This window comes from Oncorhynchus mykiss, chromosome 13, assembly GCF_057628025.1.
Source record: "Oncorhynchus mykiss isolate SJ-2025 chromosome 13, ASM5762802v1, whole genome shotgun sequence".
Classification (NCBI taxonomy): Eukaryota; Metazoa; Chordata; class Actinopteri; order Salmoniformes; family Salmonidae; genus Oncorhynchus; species Oncorhynchus mykiss.
The window spans coordinates 22,579,603-22,595,205 of NC_143034.1; the positions used below are offsets into that span (position 1 = coordinate 22,579,603).

The 15,603-nt window shown below is 49.5% G+C and overlaps 1 protein-coding gene across 1 annotated transcript; it reads left to right on the forward strand.

Moving 5' to 3' along the window:
• The first annotated feature begins 370 nt into the window (after window positions 1-370).
• On the forward strand, window positions 371-14,192 carry LOC110485717 (uncharacterized). The gene is made up of 10 exons (XM_090194321.1): window positions 371-493; window positions 585-640; window positions 721-907; window positions 1,133-4,549; window positions 7,886-7,893; window positions 8,085-8,127; window positions 8,219-8,274; window positions 8,355-13,239; window positions 13,320-13,356; window positions 13,431-14,192. The coding sequence occupies exons 1-9, from the start codon at window positions 465-467 to the stop codon at window positions 13,327-13,329; spliced, it is 8,691 nt and encodes a 2,896-aa protein (XP_090050447.1). The 5' UTR covers window positions 371-464; the 3' UTR covers window positions 13,330-13,356; window positions 13,431-14,192.
• The last annotated feature ends 1,411 nt before the right edge of the window (window positions 14,193-15,603 follow it).

Consider the following 15,603-nt stretch of genomic DNA (forward strand, 5'->3'; position numbering starts at 1 on the left):
GAGTTTTACGTGTGCTTTAGAGTAAGGGCTGTCAAACCTGTCAGGATCTCAATTAGAGAATCAACCAGACCTGAGTAAATTTCTGCATTCCAAATCAACCCCTAGCTCCTACACCTACCACTTAGTCACTTATGGGCATTTGAAATGATCAGATAGGGTAAAGCAATATGTTAATTGCTTCACCTTGCCTTCTGATAGGCTGGATGCAATTGTGGCCATATTGCTTATCCCTATTAAATCCTTGTGTTTAGATCAAGGTGTAGGATTTAGGGGTCAATTTGGAAATAGAAATTGAATGTAGTTCAGTGGCTGACAGCTGTCCTTAATTAGCCAACAACATTAGAAGGGTCTGGGATTCCTTTAAAAGGAGCAACCAAACATCTGGCAAATATAGTAAAAGGGATATTCTGGGAGGATGTATGCCTACCATTAGTGCTGAATACTGGTGAGGTTTTGAGGGCAAAATGGCTGTGATGATTGGAATCGCTTTCAGGTATGTTTTTAAGTATTGATTTAGTTTGTTTCCCTTGTGCTTCAGGTGTTACAGGTATCTATGTTTATAACATACATTCTCTTTCCTCAAGCGTTTCTTGGCTTTGTTGCCTGCTAATTGGAGGGATAACGTGTTCTACATCAGAAGGTGAGTTAATTTAAAATAACAGCTACGCAGTTCCATAACCTTCAAAGGCTGGCATTTTACAGTTTATATTTTTAACCTAGGTGATTGGTCTCCTGCACTGGATTCTAATGCAGCATGGCTTGACGCAGGATCACTTCGGTCTCTAGGATATAGCAATTATAAGTCTCCAAAATCTCAAATGCAAGCGCAACAGAAACATCCGGCCGCCATCCTGCGGAAGGACCTGGCCCCCATGTCCCAGCAACCTCAGCAAGTGTGGTATCCAGTTCAAATGCTGCAGAAGCAACAGACCGCCGTGCTCCAGCAAGTGGGGCATCAATCTCAAATGCTGCCGCAACCACCGACCGCCGTACCCCAGCAAGTGTGGCATCAAGCTCACATGCTGAAGCATAAGCAACCGACCGCTGTGCCCCAGGAAGTGTGGCATCCAGCTCAAATGCCCCTACAGCAGAAGGAACCGACCGCCGTGCCCCAGCAAGAGTGGCATCCAGCTCAAATGCCCCTGCATCAGAAGCAACCAGCCGCAGAAGCTCAGCCGCAGAGGCAACCGACAACTGTGCCCCAGCAAGTGTGGCATCCAGCTCAAATGCTGCCGCAACCACCGACCGCCGTGCCCCAGCAAGTGTGGCATCAAGCTCACATGCTGACGCATAAGCAACCGACCGCCGTGCCCCAGCAAGTGTGGCATCAAGCTCACATGCTGACGCATAAGCAACCGACAGCCGTGCCCCAGCAAGTGTGGCATCAAGCTCACATGCTGACGCATAAGCAACCGACCGCCGTGCCCCAGCAAGTGTGGCATCAAGCTCAAATGCTGCCGCAACCACCGACCGCCGTGCCCCAGCAAGTGTGGTATCCAGCTCAAATGCCCCTGCAGCAGAAGCAACCGACCACCGTGCCCCAGCAAGTGTGGTATCCAGCTCAAATGCAGCAGAAGCAACCGACCACCGTGCCCCAGCTTGGGTGGCATCCTGCTCAGTTTCCCCAGCAGAAGCAACTGGCCCCCATAGCCCAGCATCCTCAGCAGGTGTGGCATCCATCTCAATTTCCCCAGCGGCAGAAGGACCTGGCAGTCGAGCCCCAGCGGCAGAAGGACCTGGCAGTCGAGCCCCAGCGGCAGAAGGACCTGGCAGTCGAGCCCCAGCGGCAGAAGGACCTGGCAGTCGAGCCCCAGCGGCAGAAGGACCTGGCAGTCGAGCCCCAGCGGCAGAAGGACCTGGCAGTCGAGCCCCAGCGGCAGAAGGACCTGGCAGTCGAGCCCCAGCGGCAGAAGGACCTGGCAGTCGAGCCCCAGCGGCAGAAGGACCTGGCAGTCGAGCCCCAGCGGCAGAAGGACCTGGCAGTCGAGCCCCAGCGGCAGAAGCAACCGACCGCCGTGCCCCAGCAAGTTTGGCATCCAGCTCTAATGCCCCTGCAGCAGAAGCAACCGGCCCCTGAACCTCAGCAGAAGGAACTGACCGCCATGCCCCTGCAAGTGTGGCATCCAGCTCAAATGCCCCTGCAGCAGAAGCAACCGACCGCTGTGCCCCAGGAAGTGTGGCAACCTTCTCAAATGCCCCTGCAGCAGAAGCAACCGATCGCCGTGCCCCAGCAAGTTTGGCATCCAGCTCTAATGCCCCTGCAGCAGAAGCAACCGGCCCCTGAACCTCAGCAGAAGGAACTGACCGCCATGCCCCTGCAAGTGTGGCATCCAGCTCAAACGCCCCTGCAGCAGAAGCAACCGACCGCTGTGCCCCAGCAAGTGTGGCAACCTTCTCAAATGCCCCTGCAGCAGAAGCAACCGACCGCCGAGCCCCAGCAAGTGTGGCATCCAGCTCAAATGCCCCTTAGGAAGAAGCAACCGACAGCCGAGCCCCAGCAAGTTTGGCATCCAGCTCAAATGCCCCTGCAGCAGAAGCAACCGACCGCCGTGCCCCAGCAAGTGTGGCAACCTTCTCAAATGCCCCTGCAGCAGAAGCAACCGACCGCCGTGCCCCAGCAAGTGTGGCATGCAGCTCAAATGCCCCTGCAGCAGAAGGAACCGACCGCCGTGCCCCAGCAAGTGTGGCATCCTGCTCAAATGCCCCTGCAGCAGAAACAACCGACCGCCGTGTCCCAGCAAGTGTGGCAACCTTCTCAAATGCCCCTGCAGCAGAAGGAACCGAACGCCGTGCCCCAGCAAGTGTGGCAACCTTCTCAAATGCCCCTGCAGCAGAAGGAACCGACCGCCGTGCCCCAGCAAGTGTGGCATCCTGCTCAAATGCCCCTGCAGCAGAAACAACCGACCGCCGTGCCCCAGCAAGTGTGGCAACCTTCTCAAATGCCCCTGCAGCAGAAGGAACCGAACGCCATGCCCCAGCAAGTGTGGCAACCTTCTCAAATGCCCCTGCAGCAGAAGGAACCGACCGCTGTGCCCCAGCAAGTGAGGCATCCAGCTCAAATGCCCCTGCAGCAGAAGCAAACGACTGCCATGCCCCAGCAAGTGTGGAATACATTTTACACACTGCAGAAGCAACCGACTGCCGTGCCCCAGCAAGTTTGGCATCCAGCTCTAATGCCCCTGCAGCAGAAGCAACCGACCGCCAAGCCCCAGCAAGTTTGGCATCCAGCTCAAATGCCCCTGCAGCAGAAGCAACCGACCACCGTGCCCCAGCAAGTGTGGCATCCTGCTCAAATGCCCCTGCAGCAGAAACAACCGACCGCCATGCCCCAGCTAGTGTGGAATCCATTTTCCACACTGCAGAAGCAACCGACCGCCGTGCCCCAGCAAGTGTGGCATCCTGCTCAAATGCCCCTGCAGCAGAAGCAACCGACCGCCGTGCCCCAGCAAGTGTGGCATCCAGCTCAAATGCCCCTGCAGCAGAAGCAACCGACTGCCGTGCCCCAGCTGGGTTGGCATCCTGCTCAGTTTCCCCAGCAGAAGCAACTGGCCCCTGAACCTCAGCAGAAGGAACTGACCGCCATGCCCCAGCAAGTGTGGCATCCAGCTCAATTTCCCCAGCAGAAGCAACTGGCCCCTATGCCTCTACTGCAGAAGGAACCAACCACCATAGCCCAGCAACCTCAGCAGGTGTGGCATCCAGCTCAAATGTCCAAAAATCGAACAGCCACTGAACCTCAGCTGCAGAAGCAACCACCCACCACGTCCCAGCAATCGTGGCATCCAGCTCAAATGCCCCTGCAGCAGAAGCAACCGGCCACTGAACCTCAGCAGAAGGAACTGCCCGCCATGCCCCAGCAAATGTGGTATCGAGCCAAAATGCTCCAACAGGAGAATCATCTGGCCGCCATGCCACAGAAGCTACAGGTTATTCTCCAGGAGCCTCCGCTCGTGTGGCATCCATCTCAATTTCCCCAGCAGCAGACGGAACTGGCCGTCGAGCCCCAGCAGCAGACGGAACTGGCCGTCGAGCCCCAGCAGCAGACGGAACTGGCCGTCGAGCCCCAGCAGCAGACGGAACTGGCCGTCGAGCCCCAGCAGCAGACGGAACTGGCCGTCGAGCCCCAGCAGCAGACGGAACTGGCCGTCGAGCCCCAGCAGCAGACGGAACTGGCCGTCGAACCTCAGCAAGTGAGGTATCCAGCTCAAATGGCCCAGCAGCAACCCAACCCCATTCCTCAGCAATTATGGCATGTAGCCCAAATTTCCCAGCAGCAACTGGCCCCAATGTCTCAGCAGAAGCACTACGAAAGCACTGAAGATGGTGCCTCTGGTAGTTCTCAGGCCAGCATTGTTGAACAGTCGGGTGTCATCCCAATCTCTTCCTACAGTTCCAAATCGCACTACAAGAATGGCAGAACTGTCTTCTCCCAAATCAGCTACACTCCTAGGGAGGCAATGCCTGTTGACAGTGGAAATGCTCCCAAGGACGGTTATGTTAGCATTGGTGCACCAAGCATATATCCAACACTAGTGAAGGATTCTGCAAGGTAATGGTTCACTTTAACCTGCTCTGAACTTTGCTCTCTGAATTTGAAGGACTTTGTACTAACCATATATCTATCAACAGGAACATATAATGGAGTCATCCTCTAGAAGCTCTAATGGTGAGTATTGTTTTTGACATTGGTTACTTAACATTCTGCGTTGCTGACAGTTTGCATTTCTTTCTGCTTTTTAGACCAGGAAGTTGCTGGTGCTCTTGCTACTCTAGTGTGATGGAATCAATAAACAATTTAAATTTAAAAAATGCCTTGTCTCTTTGAAATGTTTCATGTCCATTGCTTGCTAATTGAACAGGTGGTGTGCAGTCCGTAGTAAAAATGACTACTGTTCAGTTAATTCTTTGGTTTTCTCATCTTTTACCTTTGCTACTGATTCAAAATAAAAGCTTGGGTCTATAAGAGCATTTGTGATGGGGTGAGTTGTCAGACATTCCTCATATGTTCATACTTTAGATGTAGGCATGCATTGTATACAGTGAGACTGTCAGACAAATCCCTGATTAAGAGATCTGGGGAAGTGTACTAAAATGTCTGAAGCATTGAAGGTCCCTAAGAACACAGTGGCCTCCAACAAGTGGAGGACAGAGGAGCCTCTTAAAGAAGTTACAGGTCTGAGAGCCAAATACTGATTTTCCACCATAATTTGCAAATTCATTAAATCCTACAATGTGATTTTCCTGACTTTTTTTTTCTCATTTTGTCTGTCAGTTGAAGTGTACCGATGAATTACAGGCCTCTCCTTTAAAGTGGGAGAATTTGCACAATTGGCTGACTAAATACTTTTTTGCCCCACTGTATGTAAACCTATTTAATACTTATTGCTTGTTACAGAAGACTACTGTTGTACATTGAATAGCCATTAATCACTGTTAAACCTTCTTGATGTGATCGTTCTGTCTGGACATGTTTATAATCCAGTGTGAATAGGTGTTTCCAAGATTTTATTACCCCCCCCCCCTCCCCCTAAACCTGAATCTGAAATTACCTTTATGATCTTTCTTACCACTTACTTTGGGGTTCTAATCCCCCTCTTTCAAAATCCCCAAGGTGAACAAATCTAACATTCATGATCCTTGATCACTATATTGATCCCTAAACCTCCCACAATAACTACTGTCCATAGCTAGTCTCAATGACCTTACTGCCAATATGAAAGTTTTCTACATAGCTAAATACATTGTTGGATACAGTTCATGTCTTCCGTTATGCAAACATTTGTTTATTTATATTTCTCATCAATGTTTTAATTATATGGCTTTGCTTTGGTCATGTGTTCTCTTATGGGTCAATGATTTTAATTACAATATAGAAATTGTTCTAGGCTCAATTAAAAGTGCATGTGGTCCCAGGTGCATATTTGGGAGCCCATATTCATTCAGGATGTAAGGCTTACTAGTTATGGCAAATGTTAGGAAAACTTTGTAACAAAACAGCAACGTTTTATACTTTGACCACATCTTTTCACATACGTTTTATTTGGGTCTTTTTAATTTACTATGTTGATTGGCTCCAGCCCTTGGAGGCTCGGTGCATGTACAAAGAAAAATAACACAATTCAACAATTGATGGATGGTGACAAATAATGACATTGCCAGTAGTCATGTTAAGGTTTTCAAAGTTCTATTGGTGGAGTTAAGGGATTTACATGTGGCTGTGCATTATATGGTGCCTGCATAGGAAAGGGGATCTGATCAAGCCTATTGGTATTCTTGAGCCAAAAAGACAACTGTTATGGGGTTAATTCCACATCTGCTTGCATTGCTTGGTATGTATTGTCATGGTATGAGACAACATAATACAATTTCAGTAAAGTAGAAAATAAATGATATCCTAAATTGAGAGATGAATAAAGAGTGTTATCACAGCATCAAAAATCTTTCAGAATATACCTGTCTTCAGTATAGAATGACATGTATACAGATTATATTACAACTCTTTGTGTTTTGTCTTAATGACTGTTCTTTAGTAAATAGGAAACTCAAGTGTGTTAGTCCGAGAAACATTAACTAGATAGTTTTGTTTGTGAAACCTTGAAATGAACACAATGAGAAGTGATTTTGTAACAGTTTTGAATGGGTAATTGTATCAAATATATATCATTGTATATTTTAATTAGCACACATATAAACTTTTTTCATCACTGCCTTGTAAACCCATTCTTGTAAGTTGGAGCTACTGTACATGATTGTCTGGCGCTGCTGTAAAAATTTGAGCACTTGCCAAGATGTTGACATTTCTGGGTATGCCTCACCTGTAACATAAAGATTATGATGATATTGTTATATTATTTTTTATAATAATACAAATCTGTCAATCAACCATATGTATTTCTTAAAAGCCCTTTTTTGCATCAGCAGTAGTCACAAAGCATTTTCGAGATACCCAGTCTAAAAATCCAAGACCCATCAATGCATATGTCAAAGCACAGTTTTACATTATAAAGGAAACTTTTTATAAACAATGGCAACACTGCCATGGTGATCTGAGCCTTGCTGTTGGATACTAACTTCATTTTCCGACTTTCGGTTGTCGCAGATGCACCTCTCCTGACTTTACTTCTTGACTTTGGTCTACAGTCAGTTGCTTTAGCTTTACCACTCAAACGAGCCCTACTGTATGTTTGCCTCTGAAAAATTAAAGACTCAGATCATCAAAAGCATAACATGAGTGTTTAATTGGTGTCTGTCTGAAATCAGAATTTGTCTAAGATGTTGCACTTTGTGCAAATGAAACTGTTATCCATCTAATGTTGCTATGCTGAATGAAACACACGGTTTTAAAGAAGGCATGTGTAAAATAATGGTGCCTAACTGCTTATTCAACCTCTAATCTTCAAATGAACCAAGTGAATTTTGTACAAACAATAATTGAAACCGATCAATGAAGTGCCAAGACAAAATGTGTTTCCTACTTTAGAGCAGGGGTGTCAAACTCATTCCATGGAGGGCCTAGTGTCTGTAGGTTTGTTTTTTCCTTTCATTTAAGACCAAGACAACTACTGTAGGTGAGGGGAGTAATTAGTGGCCTTAATTCAGCCATCAAGTACAATGAAGGAGTGAAAATCCGCAAACACTCGGCCCTCCGTGTAATGAGATTGACGCGTGCTTTAGAGTAAGGGCTGTCAAACCTGTCAGGATCTCAATTAGAGAATCAACCAGACCTGAGTAAATTTCTGCATTCCAAATCAACCCCTAGCTCCTACACCTACCACTTAGTCACTTATGGGCATTTGAAATGATCAGATAGGGTAAAGCAATATGTTAATTGCTTCACCTTGCACCACCTTCATATTGCTTATCCCTATTAAATCCTTGTGTTTAGATCAAGGTGTAGGATTTAGGGGTCAATTTGGAAATAGAAATTGAATGTAGTTCAGTGGCTGACAGCTGTCCTTAATTAGCCAACAACATTAGAAGGGTCTGGGATTCCTTTAAAAGGAGCAACCAAACATCTGGCAAATATAGTAAAAGGGATATTCTGGTAGGATGTATGCCTACCATTAGTGCTGAATACTGGTGAGGTTTTGAGGGCAAAATGGCTGTGATGATTGGAATCGCTTTCAGGTATGTTTTTAAGTATTGATTTAGTTTGTTTCCCTTGTCCTTCAGGTGTTACAGGTATCTATGTTTATAACATACATTCTCTTTCCTCAAGCGTTTCTTGGCTTTGTTGCCTGCTAATTGGAGGGATAACGTGTTCTACATCAGAAGGTGAGTTAATTTCAAATAACAGCTACGCAGTTCCATAACCTTCAAAGGCTGGCATTTTACAGTTTATATTTTTAACCTAGGTGATTGGTCTCCTGCACTGGATTCTAATGCAGCATGGCTTGACGCAGGATCACTTCGGTCTCTAGGATATAGCAATTATAAGTCTCCAAAATCTCAAATGCAAGCGCAACAGAAACATCCGGCCGCCATCCTGCGGAAGGACTTGGCCCCCATGTCCCAGCAACCTCAGCAAGTGTGGTATCCAGTTCAAATGCTGCAGAAGCAACAGACCGCCGTGCTCCAGCAAGTGGGGCATCAAGCTCACATGCTGACGCATAAGCAACCGACCGCCGTGCCCCAGCAAGTGTGGCATCAAGCTCACATGCTGACGCATAAGCAACCGACCGCCGTGCCCCAGCAAGTGTGGCATCAAGCTCACATGCTGATGCATAAGCAACCGACCGCCGTGCCCCAGCAAGTGTGGCATCAAGCTCACATGCTGACGCATAAGCAACCGACAGCCGTGCCCCAGCAAGTGTGGCATCAAGCTCACATGCTGACGCATAAGCAACCGACCGCCGTGCCCCAGCAAGTGTGGCATCAAGCTCAAATGCTGCCGCAACCACCGACCGCCGTGCCCCAGCAAGTGTGGTATCCAGCTCAAATGCCCCTGCAGCAGAAGCAACCGACCACCGTGCCCCAGCTGGGGTGGTATCCAGCTCAAATGCAGCAGAAGCAACCGACCACCGTGCCCCAGCTTGGGTGGCATCCTGCTCAGTTTCCCCAGCAGAAGCAACTGGCCCCCATAGCCCAGCATCCTCAGCAGGTGTGGCATCCATCTCAATTTCCCCAGCGGCAGAAGGACCTGGCAGTCGAGCCCCAGCGGCAGAAGGACCTGGCAGTCGAGCCCCAGCGGCAGAAGGACCTGGCAGTCGAGCCCCAGCGGCAGAAGGACCTGGCAGTCGAGCCCCAGCGGCAGAAGGACCTGGCAGTCGAGCCCCAGCGGCAGAAGGACCTGGCAGTCGAGCCCCAGCGGCAGAAGGACCTGGCAGTCGAGCCCCAGCGGCAGAAGGACCTGGCAGTCGAGCCCCAGCGGCAGAAGGACCTGGCAGTCGAGCCCCAGCGGCAGAAGGACCTGGCAGTCGAGCCCCAGCGGCAGAAGGACCTGGCAGTCGAGCCCCAGCGGCAGAAGGACCTGGCAGTCGAGCCCCAGCGGCAGAAGGACCTGGCAGTCGAGCCCCAGCGGCAGAAGGACCTGGCAGTCGAGCCCCAGCGGCAGAAGGACCTGGCAGTCGAGCCCCAGCGGCAGAAGCAACCGACCGCCGTGCCCCAGCAAGTTTGGCATCCAGCTCTAATGCCCCTGCAGCAGAAGCAACCGGCCCCTGAACCTCAGCAGAAGGAACTGACCGCCATGCCCCTGCAAGTGTGGCATCCAGCTCAAATGCCCCTGCAGCAGAAACAACCGACCGCCGTGTCCCAGCAAGTGTGGCAACCTTCTCAAATGCCCCTGCAGCAGAAGGAACCGAACGCCGTGCCCCAGCAAGTGTGGCAACCTTCTCAAATGCCCCTGCAGCAGAAGGAACCGAACGCCGTGCCCCAGCAAGTGTGGCAACCTTCTCAAATGCCCCTGCAGCAGAAGGAACCGAACGCCGTGCCCCAGCAAGTGTGGCAACCTTCTCAAATTTCCCTGCAGCAGAAGCAACCGGCCCCTGAACCTCAGCAGAAGGAACTGACCGCCATGCCCCTGCAAGTGTGGCATCCAGCTCAAATGCCCCTGCAGCAGAAGCAACCGACCGCTGTGCCCCAGCAAGTGTGGCAACCTTCTCAAATGCCCCTGCAGCAGAAGCAACCGATCGCCGTGCCCCAGCAAGTTTGGCATCCAGCTCTAATGCCCCTGCAGCAGAAGCAACCGGCCCCTGAACCTCAGCAGAAGGAACTGACCGCCATGCCCCTGCAAGTGTGGCATCCAGCTCAAATGCCCCTGCAGCAGAAGCAACCGACCGCTGTGCCCCAGCAAGTGTGGCAACCTTCTCAAATGCCCCTGCAGCAGAAGCAACCGACCGCCGAGCCCCAGCAAGTGTGGCATCCAGCTCAAATGCCCCTTAGGAAGAAGCAACCGACAGCCGAGCCCCAGCAAGTTTGGCATCCAGCTCAAATGCCCCTGCAGCAGAAGCAACCGACCGCCGTGCCCCAGCAAGTGTGGCAACCTTCTCAAATGCCCCTGCAGCAGAAGGAACCGACCGCCGTGCCCCAGCAAGTGTGGCATCCTGCTCAAATGCCCCTGCAGCAGAAACAACCGACCGCCGTGTCCCAGCAAGTGTGGCAACCTTCTCAAATGCCCCTGCAGCAGAAGGAACCGAACGCCGTGCCCCAGCAAGTGTGGCAACCTTCTCAAATGCCCCTGCAGCAGAAGGAACCGACCGCCGTGCCCCAGCAAGTGTGGCAACCTTCTCAAATTTCCCTGCAGCAGAAGGAACCGACCGCTGTGCCCCAGCAAGTGTGGCAACCTTCTCAAATGCCCCTGCAGCAGAAGGAACCGACCGCCGTGCCCCAGCAAGTGTGGCATCCTGCTCAAATGCCCCTGCAGCAGAAACAACCGACCGCCGTGCCCCAGCAAGTGTGGCAACCTTCTCAAATGCCCCTGCAGCAGAAGGAACCGAACGCCATGCCCCAGCAAGTGTGGCAACCTTCTCAAATGCCCCTGCAGCAGAAGGAACCGACCGCCGTGCCCCAGCAAGTGTGGCATCCTGCTCAAATGCCCCTGCAGCAGAAACAACCGACCGCCGTGCCCCAGCAAGTGTGGCAACCTTCTCAAATGCCCCTGCAGCAGAAGGAACCGAACGCCATGCCCCAGCAAGTGTGGCAACCTTCTCAAATGCCCCTGCAGCAGAAGCAACCGATCGCCGTGCCCCAGCAAGTTTGGCATCCAGCTCTAATGCCCCTGCAGCAGAAGCAACCGGCCCCTGAACCTCAGCAGAAGGAACTGACCGCCATGCCCCTGCAAGTGTGGCATCCAGCTCAAACGCCCCTGCAGCAGAAGCAACCGACCGCTGTGCCCCAGCAAGTGTGGCAACCTTCTCAAATGCCCCTGCAGCAGAAGCAACCGACCGCCGTGCCCCAGCAAGTGTGGCATGCAGCTCAAATGCCCCTGCAGCAGAAGGAACCGACCGCCGTGCCCCAGCAAGTGTGGCATCCTGCTCAAATGCCCCTGCAGCAGAAACAACCGACCGCCGTGTCCCAGCAAGTGTGGCAACCTTCTCAAATGCCCCTGCAGCAGAAGGAACCGAACGCCGTGCCCCAGCAAGTGTGGCAACCTTCTCAAATGCCCCTGCAGCAGAAGGAACCGACCGCCGTGCCCCAGCAAGTGTGGCATCCTGCTCAAATGCCCCTGCAGCAGAAACAACCGACCGCCGTGCCCCAGCAAGTGTGGCAACCTTCTCAAATGCCCCTGCAGCAGAAGGAACCGAACGCCATGCCCCAGCAAGTGTGGCAACCTTCTCAAATGCCCCTGCAGCAGAAGGAACCGACCGCTGTGCCCCAGCAAGTGAGGCATCCAGCTCAAATGCCCCTGCAGCAGAAGCAAACGACTGCCATGCCCCAGCAAGTGTGGAATACATTTTACACACTGCAGAAGCAACCGACTGCCGTGCCCCAGCAAGTTTGGCATCCAGCTCTAATGCCCCTGCAGCAGAAGCAACCGACCGCCAAGCCCCAGCAAGTTTGGCATCCAGCTCAAATGCCCCTGCAGCAGAAGCAACCGACCACCGTGCCCCAGCAAGTGTGGCATCCTGCTCAAATGCCCCTGCAGCAGAAACAACCGACCGCCATGCCCCAGCTAGTGTGGAATCCATTTTCCACACTGCAGAAGCAACCGACCGCCGTGCCCCAGCAAGTGTGGCATCCTGCTCAAATGCCCCTGCAGCAGAAGCAACCGACCGCCGTGCCCCAGCAAGTGTGGCATCCAGCTCAAATGCCCCTGCAGCAGAAGCAACCGACTGCCGTGCCCCAGCTGGGTTGGCATCCTGCTCAGTTTCCCCAGCAGAAGCAACTGGCCCCTGAACCTCAGCAGAAGGAACCAACCACCATAGCCCAGCAACCTCAGCAGGTGTGGCATCCAGCTCAAATGTCCAAAAATCGAACAGCCACTGAACCTCAGCTGCAGAAGCAACCACCCACCACGTCCCAGCAATCGTGGCATCCAGCTCAAATGCCCCTGCAGCAGAAGCAACCGGCCACTGAACCTCAGCAGAAGGAACTGCCCGCCATGCCCCAGCAAATGTGGTATCGAGCCAAAATGCTCCAACAGGAGAATCATCTGGCCGCCATGCCACAGAAGCTACAGGTTATTCTCCAGGAGCCTCCGCTCGTGTGGCATCCATCTCAATTTCCCCAGCAGCAGACGGAACTGGCCGTCGAGCCCCAGCAGCAGACGGAACTGGCCGTCGAGCCCCAGCAGCAGACGGAACTGGCCGTCGAGCCCCAGCAGCAGACGGAACTGGCCGTCGAGCCCCAGCAGCAGACGGAACTGGCCGTCGAGCCCCAGCAGCAGACGGAACTGGCCGTCGAGCCCCAGCAGCAGACGGAACTGGCCGTCGAACCTCAGCAAGTGAGGTATCCAGCTCAAATGGCCCAGCAGCAACCCAACCCCATTCCTCAGCAATTATGGCATGTAGCCCAAATTTCCCAGCAGCAACTGGCCCCAATGTCTCAGCAGAAGCACTACGAAAGCACTGAAGATGGTGCCTCTGGTAGTTCTCAGGCCAGCATTGTTGAACAGTCGGGTGTCATCCCAATCTCTTCCTACAGTTCCAAATCGCACTACAAGAATGGCAGAACTGTCTTCTCCCAAATCAGCTACACTCCTAGGGAGGCAATGCCTGTTGACAGTGGAAATGCTCCCAAGGACGGTTATGTTAGCATTGGTGCACCAAGCATATATCCAACACTAGTGAAGGATTCTGCAAGGTAATGGTTCACTTTAACCTGCTCTGAACTTTGCTCTCTGAATTTGAAGGACTTTGTACTAACCATATATCTATCAACAGGAACATATAATGGAGTCATCCTCTAGAAGCTCTAATGGTGAGTATTGTTTTTGACATTGGTTACTTAACATTCTGCGTTGCTGACAGTTTGCATTTCTTTCTGCTTTTTAGACCAGGAAGTTGCTGGTGCTCTTGCTACTCTAGTGTGATGGAATCAATAAACAATTTAAATTTAAAAAATGCCTTGTCTCTTTGAAATGTTTCATGTCCATTGCTTGCTAATTGAACAGGTGGTGTGCAGTCCGTAGTAAAAATGACTACTGTTCAGTTAATTCTTTGGTTTTCTCATCTTTTACCTTTGCTACTGATTCAAAATAAAAGCTTGGGTCTATAAGAGCATTTGTGATGGGGTGAGTTGTCAGACATTCCTCATATGTTCATACTTTAGATGTAGGCATGCATTGTATACAGTGAGACTGTCAGACAAATCCCTGATTAAGAGATCTGGGGAAGTGTACTAAAATGTCTGAAGCATTGAAGGTCCCTAAGAACACAGTGGCCTCCAACAAGTGGAGGACAGAGGAGCCTCTTAAAGAAGTTACAGGTCTGAGAGCCAAATACTGATTTTCCACCATAATTTGCAAATTCATTAAATCCTACAATGTGATTTTCCTGACTTTTTTTTTCTCATTTTGTCTGTCAGTTGAAGTGTACCGATGAATTACAGGCCTCTCCTTTAAAGTGGGAGAATTTGCACAATTGGCTGACTAAATACTTTTTTGCCCCACTGTATGTAAACCTATTTAATACTTATTGCTTGTTACAGAAGACTACTGTTGTACATTGAATAGCCATTAATCACTGTTAAACCTTCTTGATGTGATCGTTCTGTCTGGACATGTTTATAATCCAGTGTGAATAGGTGTTTCCAAGATTTTATTACCCCCCCCCCCTCCCCCTAAACCTGAATCTGAAATTACCTTTATGATCTTTCTTACCACTTACTTTGGGGTTCTAATCCCCCTCTTTCAAAATCCCCAAGGTGAACAAATCTAACATTCATGATCCTTGATCACTATATTGATCCCTAAACCTCCCACAATAACTACTGTCCATAGCTAGTCTCAATGACCTTACTGCCAATATGAAAGTTTTCTACATAGCTAAATACATTGTTGGATACAGTTCATGTCTTCCGTTATGCAAACATTTGTTTATTTATATTTCTCATCAATGTTTTAATTATATGGCTTTGCTTTGGTCATGTGTTCTCTTATGGGTCAATGATTTTAATTACAATATAGAAATTGTTCTAGGCTCAATTAAAAGTGCATGTGGTCCCAGGTGCATATTTGGGAGCCCATATTCATTCAGGATGTAAGGCTTACTAGTTATGGCAAATGTTAGGAAAACTTTGTAACAAAACAGCAACGTTTTATACTTTGACCACATCTTTTCACATACGTTTTATTTGGGTCTTTTTAATTTACTATGTTGATTGGCTCCAGCCCTTGGAGGCTCGGTGCATGTACAAAGAAAAATAACACAATTCAACAATTGATGGATGGTGACAAATAATGACATTGCCAGTAGTCATGTTAAGGTTTTCAAAGTTCTATTGGTGGAGTTAAGGGATTTACATGTGGCTGTGCATTATATGGTGCCTGCATAGGAAAGGGGATCTGATCAAGCCTATTGGTATTCTTGAGCCAAAAAGACAACTGTTATGGGGTTAATTCCACATCTGCTTGCATTGCTTGGTATGTATTGTCATGGTATGAGACAACATAATACAATTTCAGTAAAGTAGAAAATAAATGATATCCTAAATTGAGAGATGAATAAAGAGTGTTATCACAGCATCAAAAATCTTTCAGAATATACCTGTCTTCAGTATAGAATGACATGTATACAGATTATATTACAACTCTTTGTGTTTTGTCTTAATGACTGTTCTTTAGTAAATAGGAAACTCAAGTGTGTTAGTCCGAGAAACATTAACTAGATAGTTTTGTTTGTGAAACCTTGAAATGAACACAATGAGAAGTGATTTTGTAACAGTTTTGAATGGGTAATTGTATCAAATATATATCATTGTATATTTTAATTAGCACACATATAAACTTTTTTCATCACTGCCTTGTAAACCCATTCTTGTAAGTTGGAGCTACTGTACATGATTGTCTGGCGCTGCTGTAAAAATTTGAGCACTTGCCAAGATGTTGACATTTCTGGGTATGCCTCACCTGTAACATAAAGATTATGATGATATTGTTATATTATTTTTTATAATAATACAAATCTGTCAATCAACCATATGTATTTCTTAAAAGCCCTTTTTTGC